Here is an 18,306-nt window from a genome sequence, read left to right as displayed (position 1 = left end):
CCTCTGGATTCCCACCCACTGTATGGATTGCCCGCCCAGCTCAAAAGTTGCCACCAAACATGGAAATTGCGCTGTACATGGATGTGACAACACAGAAAGGAGTCTGTTTTTACTGCCGACGGGAGAGCCCCTGAAGACGCAGTGGCTTAATTTTATTTACTCCAATAATACGCCGTCGAGTCTACCTAAGACGGTGTATGTTTGTCGGAAGCATTTTCCTGATGAATGTTTCCACAACTTGGGACAGTACAGGGCAGGTTTTGCACATCAACTGTCACTGAAGCCTGGGTCCGTACCAAGCATCCCTGCCGCATCAGCCACAAACACCGAACAAGTAAGTGTATAACTGTTAAGTCGTTTTGCCATGTTTTAAAATCGGTGCCACGTTAGCCTTGCAATGGCTACATTAGCTGTGCAGCTAACCGCTTCCTGCAGTTAGCCAGGTACTCTGCGCTACAAAACCAAAAAGCATGCAGCATGCTCTGTTATAATAGCCAATCAAAACAGTTTTTACAAAGACACCCACATTCTTTTTTTTAAGTCACTCGTTCATTTTATTTGTTTGTTTGTTCAGTAAAAACCCAAATATTTGTTGAATTTATTTTATTTCCTCGCGTCGCACCTTAATGACGTCAGCGCGCGGTATTTTTCCCTTCGCGGTTTGTTCCTTCTCTCTCGCCATAGTAAGACACCCACATCCGCTTGTTCTGACCCACTGGAGGTAGCGTCACAGTGCTGTTAGCCAATCAGAGGTAACACGTTTACATGTCATGAATGTTAATGATAAGACACGCCCCCACCCTCTACCCTTCCCCGCCTCCTGCTTCTCATTAGCAAAACGACGCACTGGGAAAAGCGCTGAAATGGGGCTTTCTCCCAGGAGGCTATATCTACGTGCCGAGGGTTCATTTCGAGAAAGGCTGCGGATATAACATCCGGAAACCTCCACGAGCCCGTTTAAAGCATCAACAAACCACCATGCCATGGGACCTTTAAGACTTCACAAAATTACATTTAAGACCTACAATGCAAAATATGCTCGTATTTTAGACTTTTTAAGGCCTTAAATTAGGATTATCAAATTTTAGACTTTTTAAGACTTTTTAAGACTCTGCGGAAACCCTGAAAGATGAACGACAGAACAGACGGATGGATGGATGTTCAATCCTGTTCAGCAAAAAATGAAACAGCAGAAAGATTCCCACATGAGGCCACATGTTGAATTGTGCAGCCTGGTGAAAAAAACAGGTTCCACTTCATCATAACTTAATAATGTTTGTACTGGAGTAATCAAAACAGCCCGAAGTGGAGTTTTGCATTTGTTTATATCATTCATATTCGATTTTCCAATGACAGAAGTGTGAGTAGATTTTTACAAGCAGTCAAATAAGGATAAAATAAAATAATAACTGAAGCTGGGGTATTTTCAGCTAAGCTGGTAAATCATTGATGCATGATTAATGTAACAGACCACCCCGACCCCCCCACCTCTTTGACGTCTCTTTACTTTGTAAGGTAGTTTGTTGTGCTTCCTGGAGTAAATGTAACACTGCATGCTAGTGTCTGCTGTCAGTATGGACATATTAATTACATTTACAAAATTCTAGTCAAAACCAATTCACCTAATATTATCGGTACTATTCGATGATTGCAGTTGTTTCTCATCAAATTACACTGATTACATATTATACATTTAATTTAAATACTGTCCAACGTTCAAGGTATAAACGAAGTCATATATTCATCATCGTGCTCCTTGAGCCTTGGGTTCATGATCGCATCGATATTTTTATTCACATTAATCTTATTTTGTGTTAAGCCATGCTTCAGAGACTGAGAAGAACTGCAGTGGTTTCCAAGACCAACTCCGTTTCCTCATCTTGCATAAAGGTTTCATTTCAGTCTCTGGTGTTATGCTTGTTCTTCTTCTTCTTCAAAAAAGTGTCCTGCCCAATATGGCCAAAAGTTTGTGGACACATCATCAACCAGCCCACCACATGTGCTTGCTGAACATCCCGTTTCAGATTTATTCCCCACTTTCTGTTATATACGCTTGGAACACAGGTGGCGTTCCAGTTCATCCCAAGGGTGTTCAGTGGGGTTGAGGTCAGGACACACGACTTCTTCCACTCCAACTTTGGCAAACCAGGTCTTCACAGAGCCTGCGTTGTGCACAGGAGCACTGTCATGCTGAAACAGGTTTAAGCCTCTTAATTCCAGTGAAGGAAATTACAAAGACGTCCGAAAACAATTCTGCGTTTCTAACTTTGTTACAGCAGTTTTTTTTTTTTTTGGGGGGGGGCACATATGGGTGTGATGGCCAGGTGTCCACATACTTTTGGCCATATAGTGTGTTTCTACATCGTAGAAGGTGAGGGTGGGATTATTCCACCACCACTGCCTGTGTCCGTACTGAGGCTATGACTTGACCTTCTCTGCCTCCATGCTGGCTATGTGAGCCTCATCATGAACTCCCATAGCTACACTGGGCTGAGAGCAACTGTGCTGGTGATCCTTCCAGTCCTGGGGAAAAAAAAAAAAGACTATCAATTCTATCAATGTTGAATACACAGAATATTGTGGGGGGTTTCGAGCAAGAAGCATGTTTCTGAGGAACAGATGTGCTCATTAGACACTGACGGACACTATTAAGAGCGAAAGCTGCATAATGCACAGTTAAATGTGATCCTTCATTAATTTTAAAAAAGAAAGAAGTGCAATGAATTTAGAAACTGCAACTTAATCCAAACTAGAAATTTAGTGAGTGTCATGCTTACCTTTTTTTGGCAGAAGTTAGAACAGTAGTAGACTTTGTGGCAGCCTGCACATTCGCTAGAAGCTTCACGGCCACAGTTCACACAGGTATGCTGCAAAGAACAAGGAAAATGACAACATGTGGCTGTTAGATTCATTTACCCGTAAGGTGCCTAATGAATAATGTAATACGAGAGCGGCGGCTACAGTTATCGATACCTTAACGATCTTTCGGTTGTTGCTAAAGTAGAAAAGACTTTCAATATGTAAATTGTGCATGAATAATTATTTAAACTCCCACTGGGGGGAAAAAAAAAAAAAAGAGTTGATTCTCGATTACTTAGCATATCAGATCATGTGACACTGTTCCACAATTATCGACACGTTTGTCCACAGTTATTGACACCGTTCCACAATTATCGACATCCACATGATTATTTATTTTAAAAAATAATCGGTATGTGGCATTAAATTAACAAAACGGTTTTTATTTAAAATTTATTTTACATAGACAAAATATCTTTTATATAAATATATCGATGTCGGTGTTTACGTAAATAATGTTTGTAAACAAATGAACTGATAATGTTTAACCTGTATCAGAACATATTTCTGTTCCACTTTCTACCCACTAAATTTCTAAGTATTTTCGTAGATCACATTTTGTTAATCATTCGTTGTTGTTTATATTAATTTCTACTTTTGCAGTTTAACAATAAATGTAAACAGGCATTTCACATTGTAACCACATTAAAATCCAGGTCAAAGGTCGCATGTCATTCCTCGAACCGAAACTTTATATTTTTACATCTAAAAATATAAAATGTCTACTGATATTGTAATATGTGGTAGATATTTACAACAAACTGCAAAAAAAAAAAAAAAAATCTGAATGGAATAGAAAAATCTGAATATTTCAAGCATGTAATTTTTTATATGCCAGGAATTTAATTCTGCTCTAATTCTATTTTTTGCAATAGGATTCCAAATAGTCTATAATCATTCCATTCTGTTATGAATCAGAAAAAAAATTATTATAAATCACAGCACTTTTTTTTTTTTTTTTAAGTACTTCATCTACTTCAACAAGATCGATCCATAACAGTTGTAAATGTCACTTAATTCCACAGGGTGTCGATAATGGTGGACGCCGGTGAAAGTGATCACTATTATCAACACCTCACGTGACTTCTCAAACGCGCGTTTAGATACAAAATGGCGACTGTCAAATGAAAGAGTAAGAAACAAAGTAGGTTTCGACAAGGAGATCATGAAATCTCAGTGAATTTGATCAGTAAAAACATGTCCGTGATCTTTCCATCTGCGATGATAACGTCCGGGTTTTCCTCAAATTGCTGATCGTGTTAAAAAAAAAAAAATCGATCTCAGGTAACGAGCTGTCATCAGACGACAAGAGCAAAGGGTGAGGCGGGTCTTCCGGTTGATTAATTAACCAGCAATAACTGTTGTAACTGAAACTCACCTTTGTAAAATAGTTTTTTGTTGGTAAATCTGAAAAGGTGTCGATAATTATGGACTGTCAAAAAATGCTGCATTCAAATAGAAGCTGTAACTCGTAATCCCTGCCCTCCAGCCAGGAAAAACGGAAGAAAACAACCCTTAAGTGGGAATTCCTACTCAGGAACTCGGGATTGTCTGCTCACAGCATCAACAGGAAACAAAGCAGCACTTCTTATCTTTAAATGAGTTTTACTGTATATACACAAGTATTTAGATTAATTAACATAGACATATTCGCCTACTACATCCAGAACACTGACTGTACAGTTAACTGTTTTGAGGAGGAAAATAAACATCACTCATCACATTTAGCTGGCTAGCTTGTTGTTAACAAATGTCGAACACGGAGGTGTCCATGGTTTTACCCCCTGCCATGTAGCTTGAATGCACAGACGTCAAAAATGACGCTGTTCTGAGTGCCGACTCGGAGCACAGGGACGCGGTGTGCAGTTAATTCATCTTCGTAAGCCTTCAGTATTAGTTCTCTCACACTTGTTCAGTACACCCTGATCCTCGACTGACCCTCCACACACACACTCTCACACTTTCTCTAAATGAACTGCCTGAGCTCATGCAACTGTTACTGCTGATGGAACCACATCACGCTCCACAGATCAACTCCCTTCAAGCGGCTTAACTCCGGGCTACGCTTGCAGAAGGAGCAGCGGCACAGAGAGACAAGTTATGTAGCGACTATGCCATTACATGATTTAGCTTTCACAGCTACAAATGTCCACAGATTAAAGTGTTAAAAATTATTTTTTTTTAAAAATGGCTTGGCACAAGTGAAATGTAGGAACCAAATGAGAGAATCCATCCTCTGGATCATCACCAAAGCGCTAAAATGCTTCTGTGCAGAATGATTTTCGGATTTTGAAGCTAGCAGGGGCAGTCGGTTGGAGCGACTGCAAATATCACTTCCAGAAATTGGAAGAGCCTCAAAGACGCCTCCTACTAGAGTTATAAACATGATTTATAAATCTTAGTATGAAAGCATTTTATCTGTAATGCAACTGAGTGGCTTTACTGCTCAAGTTCAGGGCAAGAGTTTGCACATGCACCTGCCCACCCACACAAACACACACTTTCCTATATATTTTTCTCCCCGAGTCCAGATTGGAGTTTGCGAGAGAGAGAGAGAGAGAGAGAGAGAGAGAGAGAAAGCGAGCAGGACGCCTACTTGCCTTGATGATAATTTCAGTAATCTTCCCCTCTGTGTCATCAGTAAGCGAGAGTTGGCTGGGAAAAGACTGAAACAGAACACGTATGATTAGCACACTTAGTGATGATAGACGGACACAAACACGATTTTAATGGTGAAATTACATTTCCTCGATCATCACTATGACATGATTAGCACTAATCAGAAGGTGTCTAAAGGCTTCACGTACCTTATATTTGTGCATCTTTCTTTTTCAATGGCCAGAGTGACTTACTGAGTCAGAAAATACTGCTGTGCAATTTATACAGCATTAGAGACTGTTCTCTTTTAACTGGATTTTAAAAATATCCTATTGAGGTGTCTATCCACAGCATCAAAACTCCAAATGAGAGAAACCCACTGTTCCTGGAAAGCACACATAGGCTAAGCTCTAGCAAATCAGTCCTTTCCTTGCCGAGCGAGGTAAAGAAAACAGGCTACTTTCGGCTGGAAATATTTTAGACGGTAGCTTAAGGCAACTGCACGCTTGTCTAAAACTTTCTTTTGGAACACATTTACATCACTTTTGTGGTTAAGTATACAGGTAGTCGTCGACTTACGACTGCGTTTGGTTATGACTGACCGGTCGTAAACCGATCTGGTCATAAGTCGGCCTATGTTAAATGAACGTAAGTATATTGTGACGTGTAATGCTATTGTAATCATCTTAAAGTCTTATTTTATCAACATTTTCTTATTTCATTACCTTGGCTCATTATTTGGTTTAAGTCAAACACTGCATACTACACTGCGTACAGTACAATTTGTTTAATATGTGCAAAACAAAAAATATGAAAAACAGGTGTGAAAAATAGAAAACATTTTAGTTTGAAACATACCAAAATACAAATGTAAAACAGCAAAATACAAAATTTAGTGACCGCTGGCATCACTGGTGCTTGGCTGTGGGTCGTCTACATCATCATCAGCTGTTGCAGCGCTCGGGCTGGCGGGAGCATTTGCTCGTTTCATAAACCAGGAGCTGGGGCGGAAACTGTATGACGGAGTGCGCGAGGGAGCGCGAGAGAGACTGCGCGTGTGCCGGGAGCTGGGGCGGAAACTGTTGTACGCGGTGAGAAGCGCTGCCGGGAGCTGGGGCGGAAACTGTCATACACTCAGCTAGCTCAGCTGGGAAACACTTGCCAGTCATAACCAGACGGTCATAAAGTCGATTGGTCGTAAGTCGCATAGGTCGTAAGTCGATGACTACCTGTAGAGGGTGTGCACAGGAGTTTATTTATTTATTAAAATCCCACTCACTCATGCAGTTAATTTTATCTGTACCCGTCTGCAACATGTGCTAATGAGCATTTCATTTATATTAGGCATATCGGGGGAAAATTCAAATTTAGTCCAAATTGCTTGAAACTGCTCTCATCGAATTCAGAGTGGAATGCAGAACAACATACTTTTTAATGAATTAAAATACATTTATCCGTTCTTGAGATATTGCAAATCAAAGATTGAAAAAAAAAAAGGCTTAATTTTTAGAAAGCTGCCGTAATATTCTGTATTAGGATCACATGGTCTAAAATGGGCCTCATTAACGCATGAGATCAAATGTTTTTTTCTGAATAACTTTTTTATTTTTCAAGATATTTACAGTTGGCAGGCACATAGATTGTTGTATAATGAATACAAAATTTGAAAAATTAGTAAAAAGAAATGATGCAAATTAGTATCTCATTAGTATTAATTATGCTAATTAGGCAAAATGTTAAATCGGTACACTCAATAAAAAAGTAAAAAAAGATTATTTCTAATACCCTCTTTGTGTTCTGTAGGCCTTTGTATTTCTCAAAAGTAGGGCTTACTTGTGTTTATATGAAAGAATACATATATGTTATTTACCAGCTTAAGGTCGGTCCGTATGGTGAAATACCGTGACCGAGGTCTTGAAAGTACTGCGTGAGGCCCTCTGGGCCAAGATCAGTATTCAAGGCCGAGGTCACGGTATTTCACCATACGGACCGACCTTAAGCTGGTAAATAATATATATATTTTTTTCTTTACCAAATTCTAACAGAAAACGAGAGCGCCCGAAAGGGAAAACCGAGCCGAGCCGCCATTTTGAATCCTCATTCACGGCTGTAATGCAAATGGCTTCCTCCTCGGTATACAAGTGCACTTCCATGGCAGGAAAAAAACTACATTTTGCCGCCTATGTAGTCCCCTATTTATACAAATAGGAGTCATTCAGGATTCAGCCATGTTTTTGCTTGGCGTTAGCAAGTTACAGGTTTTTAGCTTTCTCCTGAAATGTTTTCTTTTATTTCTTCTTCCTCAGGGGAGTAAAACTCACTTTCGCTGTGAACACTGTCGTTATCGCTATCCATGCTGTAAAATTAGTGCTATTCTCCTGAGAAATGCTCACCAAAATGTATAAGATTTTTGATAATCTTATAAATAAATCTTATAAAAAAAGCGCTAAATGTTGACAAAAAATGCTACTATGTTTGTTGTTGTTGTGAATGAGTCGCCAGAGGTCCGTAACTGGGGTCCGTATCGTAGGATACAGACCCGCTTGCCAGCCAATCAGAGCGCAGGATTTGATGAAAACCGGACCGCGAAAAAAATTTAAATGATTATTTCAATTAATATTCACAGCTTTCAAGGCGAACCTCAAGAAAACTGTCTGAGCCACACCCAATAAACAATTCCCTTTAATTGAACTGAAATTGACACTCGCGTTTCTGACTTTCGATTTTTTTTAAAAATCTCATTCCGACCACTAAAATCTCAATGTTTTTCATCAAAACAGCTACAGTTATATTCTAAAATAGTTATTTATTTACAGGAATCAGTTTGATTTGAAAAAGAATAAGTAGGTAAAGCTATGAAAACTCACTTCAAAGTCTTCTGTGAATCATAACATCAAAACTAGCTGATGGAAAATTTTTCTGAATACTTCATCAGAAACAGTGAGACCTACAGAACATCCCTATAAAAGTTATCTGACTGATATTCACGAGTAATCCAGTCGGAAACCAATCAGAAGAGAGAGCGAGCGCCTGACCACTTTCCCGTGACTCAAAAAGCACCGTCAGTTTCCCGACGTCACGCGAGCAGAGTTTTTACTCTGGTGTACCAACTTCAACCTGCTGTTACTCCCAAAGTACTGAACAGATCTTCAGGACATACATTTCTTTGGAAAACAGATATTATAAGCTTTTTAAATGACAGCATTCATGATAGAAAATATTCAAGAGTTAAGCAATGACAGATTTAGAAACTTAGATGAGCGTCTGCATGCACAGTTTTCACACCACGGCCAGCGAGCGTCTGATACGCCTATTTATATTAACAAAAAATTATTTAAATATCAGCGACCCTAACCTGGATAAAGCAGTTAAAGAGCAAGTAAAGTAAAGATGAACATCTCTAATGGAGTGGTTTTACCAAAAGGACACCTGACCATCACACACGTGTTTCCGCTGCCACAATTTGTGTGGAAAGACACAATTGTATAGAAATGTTTTTGTATGTAATGCTGTAGCATTACAATTCCCCTTCACTGGAATGAAAGGACCCAAACCTGTTCCAGCATGACAATGCTCCTGTGCACAAAGCAAGCTCCATGAAGACATGTGCCCCTTTTCCACCAAATCAGTTCCAGGGCTGGTTTGGGGCCAGTGCTGGTGCTGGTTCACAACTCGTTCAACTTGCGAGCCAGCTGAGAACCAGTTTGCTTTTCCATAGCTCGGGGTGCTAAGGGAAGACACGTCATTACGTCGCTATATACGTCAGCTATGTCGCTACGTTTGCATAAACCTTGGCGCGAATATCGAAGCAAAAACAACACGGAAGAAGCAGCAGCAGCAACAACAACAACAATAATAATAATGGATGACTTCGCATTTGTACAGCTGCTGCTTCTCGTCGCTTAAAAATGGCGATCTTTCGCGGTCTTGTTATTGTTGTTGGTCTTAACAACTCCGCCCCCCCGCTGACGTAAGCGGTTCTTTCCTCTGGCCCAGCAGAGAGTTGGTGCTAGCCTGGAACCGGTTTTTCTGGCCCCAGAGCCAGTTCTTTGTCAGTGGAAACAGAAAACCCGGTTCCAAACTAAGCACTGGCCCCGAACCAGCCCTGGAACTGCTTTGGTGGAAAAGGGGCAATGGTGAGCCAAGGCTGGAGTGGAAGAACTCAAGCGTCCTGCACACAGCCCTGACCTCAACCTCCACTGAACATCTCTGGGATAAACTGCACCCCAGACCTCCTCGCCTAACGTCAGTGCCTAATGCTCTTGTAGCTGAATGATCGCAAATCCTCACATGCCCCTTTTCCACCAAAGCAGTCCCAGGGCTGGTTCGGGGCCAGTGCTTAGTTTGGAACCGGGTTTTCTGTTTCCACTGACAAAGAACTGGCTCTGGGGCCAGAAAAACCGGTTCCAGGCTAGCACCAACTCTCTGCTGGGCCAGAGGAAAGAACCGCTTACGTCAGCGGGGGGCGGAGTTGTTAAGACCAACAACAATAACAAGACCGCGAAAGATCGCCATTTTTAAGCGACGAGAAGCAGCAGCTGTACAAATGCGAAGTCATCCATTATTATTGTTGTTGCTGCTGCTTCTTCCGCGTTGTTTTTGCTTCGATATTCGCGCCAAGGTTTATGCAAACGTAGCGACATAACTGACGTATACAGCAGCGTAATGACGTGGCTTCCCTTAGCACCGCGAGCGATGGAAAAGCAAACTGGTTCTCAGCTGGCTTGCAAGTTGAACGAGTTGTGAACCAGCACCAGCACTGGCTCCGAACCAGCCCTGGAACTGATTTGGTGGAAAAGGGGTAATAGCCACTCTCCAAAATCTACTGGAAAGCCTTCACAGAAGAATAGAGGTGATTATAACAGCAATGGGGGAATAAATCTGGAATGGGATGTTCAGCAAATACATATGGTGTGATGGTCAGGTGTCCACTTACGTTTAGAGTTTAACTTGTAATTTGCTGTTGCTTATCAGCACTAACGAGAAGGATGCTCGGTAGAGTACGTACCTCCGCCAAGCCACGCATTCAGATTTGCATCAAAATCTAATAAACTGTTCCTTGGCCCATGGCTCTCCTTTCCTCAACGTTTCATCAGAATCTGTTCACTACTTTGTGTTATGTCGGGAACAGGCAAACAAATAAAGGGAGGTGAAAACATAAATAAAACTGACTCTACTGACTAGGTTTCACTTTATTAGTCGTGCAACCCTAGCATACTGAACCCAGGCAGTTAAATATAAAATCGGGGTTAACTGAAATATATAGGGGCAAACTAACTGATGGCACTGAAAAACCATGACAACTAATGCGACATGCTGAAGAACACAAAACAAATCTCTCCTTGCTGTTTTTGGCCCTTGGAAAGGATTTAGTAGATTATTATTCAAACATTTTAATATATTTATTGTTTTATTTGCACAACAATTGCAATAACGACAATGTGATTATTACTCTGAGCCAGAGGAACTAATTCACAGACGCTTTCTAAATAAACAAGGAATAATTTCCCATATATTACAGCATGCTTTGCCTAAGGCCTGTCTGTCGTCTAGACCACTCGATGACGGTTTCTGCATATAAAAGGCATGATGGTGATTGTTCGCACAACTTTAGTACAACTATACAGGACTAAATTCCTGAATACTCGGTGTCTCTTGCGAAGGTAAAACAGGAATCTAGTAATAAGAGACTGCTACTTAGTCTGTGCTGTGTGGGAAGGTGGTGTAACATTTCTTCTGTTATATTTGAGCTGCTTTGTAAAGAGAGAACAAGTTATTTTTAGGGTGGAATTAAAGCCCTTGTTTAAATATGCATTGTTCAGACAACGTGCTCTGAAGAAGCGGCTAGTGACTGAAATACTTTCATTGTTATTACTTTACTATTGCTCGAAAAGATCTATGCATTTTACTGATGATGACGACTGACATGAAACTGGGACCAGTTTTGCTTTTATACACCACACCAATCAGTCCACTCACATCCTTCCTGCTGCAGTTGCTTTTCTCCAGGCTGCTGTTGGTTTGGCTGGCCTGTTTGGCCTGGGCGATGAATGCTTTGAGCTGCTGGACGGTGTTGAGTAGTGTATTGGCCGTCTCCTCCAGGTACAGCCAGGTGCGCTGCTCGCTTATCTCCAAGCCGTTGGCCAGTCCGGCTGCAGTGGGAGCTTTCGCCTGTAACACGGACTGCTGAGGGACGACAGTCAGAGCCGGGAGCGTGGTCAGCACTGACGAAAATCAAGAAGAAAAGTTTAGGACTAGGAATTAGCACTGAGAATTAAGATGCTCTCTTACCAGCAGAATTTATTTTTAAACCTGCAGTTTAAATCAATCAGTCAAATACGACCTTGGTGAAGAGACACACTGTCCTAAAATGGATCCCACTTTAACCCTGCTCTAAATTTTAACAACTTATTAATGAGAGCAGTGAAATGTAGGCTAGATGAGATGCCATACAAAACAAACAAAACCTGTGCAAGTGAAGGCTCAAGTACAGCACTCTGTGCATTGTGTATGTCCCTAACAGGGACTGAAAAAGTACAAAAGTGTTCCTAGCTTGGCTTTACCACCAATTAGGCATGTAATGATATATCGCAGTACAAATTTACGACCCAGTCAATGAAATAAAAAATGAATCGTGATTATTATCAGGCTGTGTAATCTCTTGACTTCACCATAGTTGGAAGTAACACAGCTCTAGTGGTGCGAATACACACACACACAAACAAACAAACAAACAAACAACAAAAAAAAGATCTAAAATGCTTTTTTTCCCATTTTTCCCCCAATGCGACTGACTGTACAAATAGATTTAACAAGAAATCAGAGCTCTCTTTTTACAGACTGCTGAAAGCAAAAGAAAAGAGAAGCAAATGGGGTAATGCTCATACAAGTTTACTCAGAAAATGCCTATTTGTTATTAGCTATTTCAATTTTTAATAAAAGGAATATTTTAGTTAAAGCTACACTGACTTTCAGATTTTTCAAGTGTAGGTCCTAAATTCTCCGCTATTTTTTCCTGCTTCACCATGACCCAATTCAAGATACTACGTCATGCATCACGTGGTGGGCTTTCCCCGTTCGCACAAGGCATTGTGGGATACAAATTTGAAACAGGAGAGGGAAATGGAGGACGTGAGTGAGACCGACTACAGTAACGGAAAGCGAGAAGAAAAGACGTTATGTTGTGAAGGAAAGGAAACGCAGGACCAAACTAATAAATATCGGCGGTCAGCGAGCACCTCGGTGTGATCAGCTGTTCGTTGAGCGACAGAATGATGGAACAGTCAGTGCACGGTCAAGGTAAACCTGTAGATGGCAGTAATGCAACACTGTGGATGCCAGCTGCTGTAAAACCCAGAAGAAGATGGTAAACCTGCGCATGCGCACACGGACTTCCTCTGTCTGCTTGACTGCGCAAAGCGAGCGATTTCATGCACGTTATTTGCTTGGGAATCCCCTCAAATTAAATAACTTCCCAGCCACAGAATGGCCTGATATTTTGTGAGATATTACATCACTGATTTTATGAAATCGAAAGGTCGTCTAGCTTTAATAGGCTGTTATATTTTACTCCAACCTTTACAAATATGGTTTAATAATTACTGTTGGTTACTAAGAAAATGAAAGAAGTTTTCTTATTTAACAAAAGAAATATTTACGTTGATAAAGAATAGGAACATAAATGTTGCATTTTTTTATTGTGGGAAAATCAAATCACGAACCCAATATCGTGAATCAAATCAAATCAAGAGTTGGGTGAATCGTTACGTGCCTAGTACCAGCTGCTGCAGCTTCCACGAGTGATTAATGGCAACCAACTGTAGTATGGCGTTACTTTAGGTTTCTGTATTTAAGCTTGTATTTTCATACCTGTGTTTACAACCTGGTCTAATGTGAGCTTGGCCGCAGAGACAACTAGACCCACACGAGTCTATTATAATTAATGGTCACTGAGGACACAGGTGTCCTAGAGTGATGAGCGACTTTATCCGCCAGAGAACTCTGCACCTAATCATCTTCCAGAAACGGAACTAGCCACGCATAACTAATACACAGGGCTTTAATTGCCAGCGTGACAGATGGCGCTCTAACAGATCTCCATCTCCACACACTCACAAGAACAAGGGTATATGGGTCCGTCTCAGAAACTGGTCTCTCATTTGGGACATTATGGTCAAAAAATAAATTTTCTAATTTTACTATTTTTTTTGCATTTACCGAACACTCAATGTTTCTTTTGTCATGTTTAATAAGAATAAAGATAGCATCTTGCTTTATCTGGCCTCCACTGTGGAAAATTTTTTTGATTACAATTCAAATGCTTTTGTAAAATTGATTTCCATATAAAATAACTACATCATGAAGAATTAAAGCCCCTCCTTCACAGATGAGTGAAAATATTGAATAAATTTCCTCTTTTTGATTGCTTGGGTTAAAAATGCCAAGTTATGATGACTGAATTGTTCATTCACTTAAATATGAATAATATGATACATTTTAGGTATTTGATATGGCGAAATAGGACAATAGGATACAATGGAAAAATCAAGAACACATCGGAAAGATGAGAATAACGGCGGTGGTAAAAGAACAGCGACTGTACCGGCTGAAGGTCGCGCGGGTCTCTGCTGCGGCACGCGAGCAACGGGACATCACTACCGCACCGGCTGGAGCGCGAGGCGGGGGCGGGACAAAATGACTGGCCGTAGATTCTATCAAAAGTTCGATCTAAATTGACCATGGTTGCAAAATATTGGCCAAAAATACGCAAACACTACAAAAGATGAAAGTAAGATGAAAAAGAAACATTCTATTGCCTTATACTGCAAGACTAAAACAAAACAGAACTGTCAACACTCACCTTTTCAGTGATAACGTCCAAACAGATCACCCGCGTAACAGAAAGACCGCAAATGGAAGCACGATCAACTTCTAACTGTTAGAGTGGAAAATTCCATTCTACATGTGCAAATTGTTAATGTGTGTCCTTCCCCGCACACAAATAACACACTACGGTAAAAAATAGACCACAACTCATTTTATAGCTCAGAAATTCATACAAGACCAGCTACCATCGTAACATTCTGTAAGAAACATATTCTATACCTCACTTTCAGCTTTCGTTTTAAAAAACAAAATCGCAGATTTATAACTAAATTTTTATATGGCGTAGTGATTTTAAGTTACTACTTTTGGTGAGGTAGTGACCTTGACCCTGAGGCTTTCCGTTTAGATCAAAACACACGATCGTATTGGTTTTGGGTCTGCGGAAAATGGAGTTACAACGGTGATCAAATATTTTGCATGATGTTTTATTACGGTTATGATTATTCTGTGAGCGCACCAATCCTTAGGTGTATAAAGTTACAACTTAAAATACAATTAGTGATAACTGTAGACTTTTCAGTGGACTACAACCTTTTTAAGGGAACGTGATGTAGTCAACCATTTATCATGTCCCAGATCAAGCCGCCATTTTTCCACAAATTTGCAGAATTTTTGCCAAATTCTGAATAGAGTATTCACATCAAAGACTTAGTATTATAATCTGTATTATTTCTTTCATCATTTTATTTCAAATTAAAACCAACATCACCATGCAAAACCGTATAGTTCATTGACTGAGTATATTTAGTGGGGTTCCCCCACAGTACCCAGTTTCTGAGACAGACCCATATACTGTACAGACCACAACTATCGACTACATCATGACAAAAAGATTACTTAAAGCAACAGTGTGTAGGGTATGGTTGCTAAAAAAACCAACATGATTACTGAGAGTACCGTAGAACAATCCTCTATAATAACTGACAATCTTGTTGGGTGTTCGGGTTAGAACTGATGGGACCTTGTGTGATGGGACACTCACCAAACACTTTATTAGGAACACCTGTAATTATTTAAGCAGCCAATCACGTGGCACCAACAATCATGCCATAGTCAACATATCGTTAACATGATCAACACATCGAACCTTGAGGCGGTTGACCTCCAACAGCAGAAGTCCACGTCAGGTTCAACTTCTGTCAACCAGCAGTGTTTTTGAGTGTTGTTGCTGACCATGTGCGTCCCTTCATAGCCAACATTTACCATCTTCTAATGTTCTTGCATGACAATGCACCACGTCACAAAGAAATAGTCATCTCAAACTGTTTTCATGAACATGACGATGAGTTCAATGCTCTCCAGTGGCCTTCCCAGTCCCCAGATCTGAATCCAACAGAACGCCTTTACACTACGTTCAGACTGCAACCTGAAACGACCCATATCCGATTTGTTGTGAAATCCGATTTTTTTGTTAGGCCGTTCACATTACCAATTATATGAGACTTGTGTGCGATCTCCAATATGAACGGAAAACGACCCAAAAGTGTCCCGCATGCGCAAATTGACACGTAATAAGCACATCTACGTAATACGTAAACAAAAAAAAAAGCGCACTCTTCAAGTTTAATTATTTCTTTTTTGTTTGTTTAATTATCTGGTTAGTGTTAAAGTGTGAGGTCTCGTGTGTGTTTTTGTTTCTGAACTGAAATGAAAACGTGTAGCCTGGTAACGAGGGTTGACTCCTAAATGTCTCTCTAATTTCTATATAAGTGCACTACATGTTACTAGGAAGTAATGGATTTTTAAACTCTATATAGTGCACTCGAGCTTCAGTAGGCAGTCATTTGGGATACGGCCGCTGTATTACCAAACTCTTAATTCAGGCTTAATAATTTGCACATATTTATTTCGTCATATTAATAAACTTTTTCTACATTTTTATAAATATTTATTTAGATTGTTTATAGCCAGCTGAATTCTGCAACTTCTCTCAGCGCTGGCTCAAGGTGCAGAAACACCAGTGCAGTTTGCTATGGAGATGAGGCGAGACCTGGCGATGTGGTTTTTGTGGCGGCGGCGGAACTCACACAATAATCTGATTAATGTGGGCAGCAGACTAATGAGACCGAAGGTGTCAAATTACTGGAAATTTCCAGAACAATCTTATAATCTTGTAATACAGGATGGTTTAAGTTATAAATCAGTTATAGAAACTGTTTTATTTAATCAGGCTAACAGATCAACATCCAGGTCCCTACCAAATCCACCATTAGCTTGATCAATTCTATAAAAGTCTATTTAAATTCTGAAAACTGTATAAATGTTGTTGTTTTCCACCAAAGAGGCGGGATTAGCCAACGCAGAATAGTGACGTTTGTCTCTTGTTGATGACGTGTAGGTTGCATGAATGCGACCTGCCCGGTCAGACTGCAGTCGCATGTGAAAATATCGGATATGCATCGGATTTAGGACCACATATCCAAGCGGCCTGGGTCGCATGTGAAAAAATCGGATCGGTGTCGTTCAGATTGTCAATAACAAATCGGATACAGGTCGCATATGGGCAAAAAAATCGGATATGGGTCGTTTCAGGGTGCAGTCTGAACGTAGTCTTAGATGTGGCAGAACGGGAGATTCGCAGCATGAAAGTGGAACTGAAAATCCTGCAGGAATCGTGTGATGCGATCATGGCGACATGGATCAGAATCGCAAAAGAATGTTTCCATCGTCATATGGAATCCATGCCATGAAGAACTGAGTCTATTTTAAGAGCAAAGGGAGATCCCACCTGGTATTAATATAGTGTTCCAAATAAAATAAAATGCTCGGTGAGTGAATATACATCATCATGCCCCAAACTTTACGCGTGAAAGAAGTACTAGAGGTACTACAGGACTACGAGATCCATTAAGACATGGATTGGAAGAACTTGAGTGTGCTGCACAGAGTCCTGACCTCAACCCCACTGAACACTTTTGGGATGAACTGGAACACCGGCTGCATCCCAGACCTCCTTCTCCGACATCACAAAGACTACTCTCAAGGCGACAGGTTGCCACAGGGATCCAATTAAAAGCTTTGTATACAAAAGGCAACCATATTACAGGCTGCTGCTAGGAGAATAGATGGATTGGAGGACCTTTTCTTGTGCGAAGGCAGCTAAAAATATCACAGCCTCATTAATATATGACCAAAAGAAGAAAGAAAGAAAGACAGAATCCCAGTGCGCAAAGGGAGAAAGAGAGGGAGTGTGTGTCAGTGGAAAGAAATAAAACACACAATCTTCAGAGGAGGTACAGTATACTGCTGTTCAGAATGCCCTTGACCTATCTGTCTAATGGACTGTTAAGAGCTCGAGGCACAAATAGCTGCACTGGTATAAAAATAATGGACGGAAAAACAAAACCGAAAAATACGCTGTCCACGTACTGAAAATCTCATCTCATAAAATATCGAGACAATATAGTCAAAACAGTTTGTCGTGTCAGAATCTGTTAGATTCCCTCATGAGCATCAAAAAAGTGTTTAGGAACAGCCGCATTCCTGCAATTATCTAATCAACCAATCATGTGGCGGCACTGCAATGCGTACAATCATGCAGATACGGGCCAGCAGCTTCACATAATGTCCACATCAACCATCTGAATGGGGAAAAAAAATGTGATCTTGGTGATTTTGACCATGGCATGATTGTTGGTGCCAGACGGGCTGGTGTGAGTATTTCTATAACTGCTGACCTCCTGGGGTTTTCACACACAATAATAATAATAATAATAATAATAATAATCAGTTAAATTTATATAGCGCCTTTCTCAAAACCCAAGGTCGCTTTACAATTATAGGGAGGGGAAAAAAAAAAAAGTCCACCACCAAATAGAGGTCAGGATGTCATTCCAATGGTGTAGCAGCCACAGTCCCACCAAAAGGTGCACGAAAACAAGCTCCACACCACCTGCACAGCCGCCGGGCAACACCACTCGGAACACCACGCCATGGATCCACAAAGCGAGCACAGACGCACAG

General features: G+C 40.6%; 1 protein-coding gene across 2 annotated transcripts in view; it reads right to left on the bottom strand.

The window, feature by feature from the left end:
• Positions 1–1,227: 1,227 nt before the first annotated feature.
• Positions 1,228–18,306, bottom strand: part of deaf1 (DEAF1 transcription factor) — a 68,327-nt gene continuing 51,248 nt past the window's right edge. The window contains exons 10-13 of one of the 2 annotated variants that reach the window (XM_060914475.1): positions 11,437–11,681; positions 5,460–5,525; positions 2,778–2,867; positions 1,228–2,523 (exon numbers count right to left, since the gene is read on the bottom strand). In XM_060914475.1, the coding sequence (XP_060770458.1) occupies positions 2,419–2,523; positions 2,778–2,867; positions 5,460–5,525; positions 11,437–11,681 (506 nt within the window). In that variant the 3' untranslated portion in view covers positions 1,228–2,418. The remainder of the gene's footprint in view (positions 2,524–2,777; positions 2,868–5,459; positions 5,526–11,436; positions 11,682–18,306) is intronic. The other variant, XM_060914476.1, reaches the window with a different exon arrangement.

The sequence above is a fragment of the Neoarius graeffei genome, chromosome 2, assembly GCF_027579695.1.
Source record: "Neoarius graeffei isolate fNeoGra1 chromosome 2, fNeoGra1.pri, whole genome shotgun sequence".
Taxonomy (NCBI): Eukaryota; Metazoa; Chordata; class Actinopteri; order Siluriformes; family Ariidae; genus Neoarius; species Neoarius graeffei.
Note: the sequence above shows the minus strand (reverse complement) of the source record. Positions and strands in the feature narration are given on the sequence as shown.